The sequence below is a fragment of the Sinocyclocheilus grahami genome, unplaced genomic scaffold (assembly GCF_001515645.1).
Source record: "Sinocyclocheilus grahami isolate Dianchi unplaced genomic scaffold, SAMN03320097.WGS_v1.1 scaffold520.1, whole genome shotgun sequence".
NCBI lineage: Eukaryota > Metazoa > Chordata > Actinopteri > Cypriniformes > Cyprinidae > Sinocyclocheilus > Sinocyclocheilus grahami.
The window spans coordinates 245,670-252,347 of record NW_015505699.1 but is presented as its reverse complement, the minus strand read 5'-3'; the positions used below and the strand labels follow the sequence as shown (position 1 = coordinate 252,347).

At 35.1% G+C, this 6,678-nt stretch overlaps 1 protein-coding gene across 1 annotated transcript in view; it reads left to right on the top strand.

The window, feature by feature from the left end:
- magi2b (membrane associated guanylate kinase, WW and PDZ domain containing 2b) overlaps positions 1-6,678 on the top strand; it is a 125,518-nt gene that overhangs the window by 100,255 nt on the left and 18,585 nt on the right. Inside the window, exon 13 of the mRNA XM_016237620.1 lies at positions 1,716-1,893. Coding sequence (XP_016093106.1) covers positions 1,716-1,893 — 178 coding nt within the window. The remainder of the gene's footprint in view (positions 1-1,715; positions 1,894-6,678) is intronic.

The window sequence follows — 6,678 nt, the reverse complement described above, 5'->3', positions numbered from 1 at the left end:
GCATCCAGAAACGCACGAGCGGGAAGCCATCTTTAAAAAGACGCCCATCGCTCGTGGAGCTCTTTTAGATATTTGCTCTTTTAGGAAAAAAAGGAAACACTCTTTTAGAGAGAGCGCTGAAGCGCCCAGGGGAGGTTGCGGCGAGACCGCAGAATGGCAGCTACAGCACGCCGAAGATGAGCAGCACTGAATGGCAACCCCCGCTGACGCGCCGTAACACCAACGCCAGCTGTTTCTTTCAAACACTTGCGGAGATTCGTCCTGAGAAGGCTCAGCTCCGAAGCGAAAAGCTGATGTGCGTTTGCACGCGCTCTCCTTTTATACCCGCGCTGCGGGGCGGGGTGCGCGTGGCGAAACACGCAAGCCAACTGTCATTGGCTTGTTTAGTTTACACTCAAAGGTGATTGAGCTCTCGGGCGAGATCCCAATTCGTCAGTCACGACTGACGTAACGTAGAACGTGACTGACTGAAAGGGAACCACTTTTACATGATACAAACCCTTTTAGAAGGGTTCAAAATTATGGCAAGTAAAGGTTATTATCCATATATTCATAATATTTATCCATAATAATATCCATAATATTTCAAATAGTGTTCTTTCATTTTCATTGGCATTTTAAAGTTTTTATTAAAAGTTTTAATCAGTTTAAAATGTTGTCTTTGTCATTTTTAGTAGTTTTTGTTTTTGTGTTTTGTAGTATGTGTCTACATTTGTTTTTAACTTTTTCTTTCAGTTTATTTTAGTACATTAAGTTCAACTAAATTAAAATTAAAAAGTGTTGCCTTTGCAAATAGCAAAAATAAAATATGTATATATTGTATTTTATTTCGAGTAACAATTTTTTTGTGGTTTTAAATTTAGTTTCAGTTTTAGTTTATTAGTTATTAGTTTAGTTTAACAAGTTTAACTAATAAATAACTTTAGAAAATATTTCAAATATTTCAGCTAAGATTTATATATATATATATATTTCAGTTAACATTTATCTTATTTTGAGTAACATTTTTTTGTGGTTTTAAATTTAGTTTCATTTGTAGTTTAACTATTAGTTTTTAGTTTAATAATAATACTGGTTGATACAAAAATGTATATAATTTTTTTAATATATATATATATATATATACACACGCACACATAGTCCATAGTTTTACATGTCTTAATTGCATTGCAGATCCACAAATGGTGTTTGCGAAACTAAATGGACTATACGTCCCAGGTTAAGTTTCTCCAAAGCCTTGTAAAGTAATGCAACATTTCATTTAGCACATTTAGGTATTTCTAGAATATCTAATTTCATGTGAGTTCATTTTCATCCCGGTGTGAGAAGCCGTCCAGTTCTGCTGGATTCAGGGCTCGTAATGGAATTGGCAGGTTAAGCGGAGAGAGCTGCAGGTGAAATGAACAGCTCACAGGAAATAGGATCCATTAGCCCCCGGGGCGCATGACTGTAGCACAGATACTTCGCTTCACACTTTAGTCCCTCACTTAGAGCTTAATTCATCTCCCCCACTGAACCTCCAGAGAGCGATTGGACTGCTAAACTTTCTCCTCGCAGAAAGAGGCCAGGAGTAATGACAGGGGTCACCTTTATGATATGCCGAATGTTCTCCTCTTGAACTTTTAAAAGATGTACATGAGAGATTTGCACTTCTTTTTGGTGCATGTATGTATATTATCCACTCAAACCAGTCCATATCTGTGTTGTCCATACAGTGGGACACTCAAGGAAGCCCCCAGACCAGCTTGTCGGCTGCTTTGCTCCCACACGGTGCCCCTCATCCCGGCCAGACGCTCCATCGCTCCTCTGTTCCGGACACAGAGCCCTTCCACCTGGGCAAGCCGGACCCCTACGACCTCTATGAGAAGTCACGTGCCATTTATGAAAGCAGACGTAAGTCAGAGATTTTGGTCGCTTTCTAGTTGTTTGTAAATGACTTTATAAAATATTTCAGCTTAGATATATGTGTGTATATATGTACAGTCAAACCAAAAATGATTCAGACACCAGATATGATTTTTGATATATTTTTTTTTACTAGTGGGTGCAGGACACTATAATTCATTTATGTAAGTAAGGATAGCAAAATAAAGTAAACTGTGACATATTATACCCAAAAATTCTTCATACAGGGGTCTACCAGTAAAATTGATAAAAATTTGGGACCAAAATTAGGGATGTTCATTTTAACCGTTCAACCGGTTAACCGACGGTAAGAATTTTGACCGATTAATACAATCAGTTAAACGGTTTAAAAAGTAATTTAATTATTTCTTTTTTCAGTAATTTATCAAAATATTTAAAACAGATTGCTGCATGGTTAAAATACGCTACGCGTATAAAAAAAAATTTTTTTTAGGGGAAAAAAACAAGTTTTATTATAAGTCGCATTTTATTATTTCATTCAGAAATAGACCTAATGCCGATGTGAAATGTTTACAAACATTATAATAAACACTGTAAACATAGCTAGGCTATTTTAGTTCCCCTCACTCCACAACAAAGCCTTTCAATTAACCGTATTTAGAAAAGAACAATAATTAAGAATATAAGAAGCTAGGCTATAGCAATATAAACGACAAGCCAAAACAAATTAATTTAGGCTAAAATGAAACTGAAACCAATGTTGGGTCTCTCATTCGACACAAAATCAAATGTTTCCATATTCGTGATGTATTTGAATGGCAAATTATTATTTATTATGTAGCCTACTTCACTCGCGTTCCAATATCCACATAAAACAATGTTTTGTATAACTTCACGGCGGTACGGTGATAACACTTCACCTTAACGGCTTAACAGATTTTACCACATATTTTTTACTACATAGTTTTTTTACTACATATTTTTTTTACATGTTTGACTGACTGTATTTTATTATGATAATGAACAGGCTGCATTGTCAAGGTAGCAATGCTTAACTGTGTGTGCATGCTAAAAGTGGAAGAAACTACTCCTTTTAGTCGGAATTGTAAAAGGTTTGCCTTTATTTGTGTACATGCACAATAAAAACAAATCTTTGTGCTTTTGTAAAATAAGCCTAAAGAAAAATAGGATGCCGCTTTCTGCCGTCTGTTTCCTTTTGCGCAGAACAAAAATGAACCAAAACTCTGCATCCTAGGCTACTTGTTTTTCTTTAATTTTCTTAATTTATAATTTAAGTAAAAATATATTTCTCGTATAGGCCTATTTATTTGTTATAGCATATATATATATATATATATATATATATATAAGCTTTATTATGTTTTTCGCCGCTCGCAGAAGCGCTGCAGGTGCGTGATGTGATATGATGACCATGTGAATCCTCATGTTCTGTTGTTTGCTGCTTTTTGCGCATGTAAAATTAATCCCCGGGAAACAAATGTTAGTATTTTTAACGAGTCACAGACACTTATCCTTTCTAATTTATTTCAATTCTAATTTAAAATAATCTTGTCGGTTAACGGTTAATAATCGGTTAATGAGCGTCGGTTGTCAGTTAGGAAAAATAACCGAAATGAACATCCCTAACCAAAATTATTCAGACACTTTGACCTGACCATGTTTTGCTTAAGTGTTTTTTCTTTAATTGCTAATGCGACCTTTTTACACCACAGACTGAACAAAATTAAGCATTGCTTGGTAATTGGTTGACCTAAATTGGTATTATCTAATTGTGTACTTAAATTTAACAGCTGACAGCTATTCAACCTAATTACATACCTTTCTATCAAAGTTATCTGACATTATCAAGATGAATTTGTTCTGACACTGTTTAACTCTGAGTTCTTGTCATATTTTATTATCATTTTCTAAACTATAAATAAACTGTGATAATGTGAGAAATGTTGAAGTTGTCTAAATAAATTTTAGTTTGACTGTATATATATATTATGGCTGTCAGTCGATTCAAAAGGATGTGGCAGTTAATGCCGAGTTCACACTGCACGGTTTTCAAAGATGTCGCATCACTGTTGGTTTCACACTGAATGACTATCTGGGGTAGCATTCAGTTGTTGCTGTGTTCACACTGCACGATGGAACCATTACAGGAGGTTACACACTGCATAACTTCACAATAGGAAGAATCGGCGACAGCTCTGTCTGGTGCAGGGTTGCCAGGTTTTCGCTACAAAACCCGCCCAATGATTACTCAAAAGTAGCCTGAAAATAGCCCAATTGCTTTCGAGGGGGTCCCCCAATAAAAATCGCGTTCGGGAGTAAAATACAAATTTTTTGGGCGGGGTTCTCCTGGTACAATTCACATTCCAGGGCCTAAATATCACGTTATTGGGGTCGCTTTAACCTTCTGACATAAAAAAACAACCGGCGGTAATCGCGGATTTGGCAACACTGGTCCGCAAACTACGTTTCAAATAACTCCTCCCCGAACTTCCCGCGGCCCTGTATCTTGGTCTCTCGTTGGCTGTAGGTCATCGCTGATGTGTTTTTCAGTCGGAACTCATTTCAAACAGCGTGATTGTGAATCGCAGACAGCTCCAGATATTTAGCATGCCAAATATTTCACGGGCATCGGCGACGCATCGGCTTTTCCCTCAGATCGCATCTTTGATAATTCACACTGCGTGATTGTCACTCGCGTGAACGAGCACCGATTTGCCTCCGATTTCGGGCATTTGTTGGCGATTTCGCAAAACCTGTCAGCGAGTGAAAAATCGGGCTAAAATTGTGCAGTGTGAACTCGGCATTAGTTAATTTAATTAATCCCAAATTAAATTTGGCTGTGAAAATAGTCCCAAAAGATATTTTAAAACCATTATTGTGTTAAATGATAAAAAAATCAAGTAGATATTACAAAAAGTAACTTTAGAAAGAAATATTTTATTTGATTCAACTTTTTTTTTTTGCACATAAACATTTAGGCTACAATGGCATAATAACAAACTATGGAGCATAAAAGAAGATTATTTGAGAAACATCTCAGTATTTTTGTTCATACAGTGAAAGTCATTGGTAACCAAATTAGCTTGGTTACCAACATTCTTTTTCTTCTGCTTACCAACATTCTTCATTATTTTCTTTTATGTTCCATAAAAGAAAGCAAGTGATACAGGTTTGAAGCGACATGAGGGTGAGTAAATGATGACAGAATTTTTCTTTTTGGGTGAACTATCACTTTATTATTTTTATTATTTTTTATTTTTTAGTGAACTGATACTCTAAATAAAAAAACTGAAATTGCCAGCAGGTGGCAGTAAATGTCTTTATGAGAAAGTCATTGAGTCATTCATTCATTCGATTCATTCAAACTGCTGATTTATTCAAGAATCAAGTAAATGGCTCTCTTTATGAATGGGCCATTGAATCATTGGTTCACACAATTTGTTCAAAACGTGCCTTCATTCAGAAATGAAACGCAGCTTGCTCGGAGATGCACAACAGTTCAGGGGGTATTCCAGAAGCATGTTATGTGACAAACCCAGGTATTTTTAAGGGTAAGCGGATAAACTCAGCTTTCGGTTCCAAAAACGGAGGTCAATTTTAGGGTGTGTAAGTAGCCATATTAACTTACTCTCTGAACATAACCTGTTTCGGAGTAGGTTATGTTTCAGGGTTAGTTTACTTCAGAGGTATCTCATGCGTGACCTACTGACGAGACTCCAGTGGGCGTAACAGATTGTGCACAATATTATATATTATTTTATATGTATAAATGATAAAACTCTGTTATATCAAGGTGATGTTCATTTTATTATATTATATATATTTATTATATTTTATTATCATCTCACACATCATGGATCTGCATTTTATATAATATATGTGACCCTGGAGCACAAAACCAGTCTTAAGTCGCTGGGGTATATTTGTAGCAATAGCCAAAAATACACTGTATGGGTCAAAATTATTGATTTTTCGTTTATGCCAAAAATCATTAGGATATTAAGATCATGTTCCATGAAGATATTTTGTAAATTTCCTACTGTAAATATATTAAAACTTAATTTTTGATTAGTAATATGCATTGCTAAGAACTTAATTTGGACAACTTTAAAGGCGATTTTCTCAATATTTAGATTTTTTTGCACCCTCAGATTCCAGATTTTCAAATAGTTGTATCTCGGCCAAATATTTTCATATCATAACAAACCATACATCAATGGAAAGCTTATTTATTTTCAGCTTTCAGATGATATATAAATCTCAATTTCGAAAAATTGACCCTTATGACTGGTTTTGTGGTCCTGGGTCACATATTTCTATAATAAAAATACATATCTGATATGACTTATTATATAATTAGAATCAAACTAACAATATTATTCTTATTCTCAAGGATTAAAGATTAAATGAAAAAAGAAATGAAAAATTATTGCACTACCTAAAATGTCCATATGCACTAAGTATGCAAATGGCCTGTGAGCAGAAGAAGAAGAAAGTAGTATGCCTTGCTTTTTCTTAGCGTCCGTTTCCATAGTGACTTGTCGATTCGTCACATTGCTCATGTGATATCACTTATCATAGATATAAATCTGAGACAAAAACTCATACAGGGGCATTTTTTGCCCCAATATATTGAAGTTTAGGGGCACATAACTGCAGTTATGGACTACATGAGTTGTTGCCCTGCTTGAGGTTTGTCAACAGTCAACTGTATGTAATGAAGATGACACACACACACATATATATATATATATATATATATATATATATATATATATATATATATATATA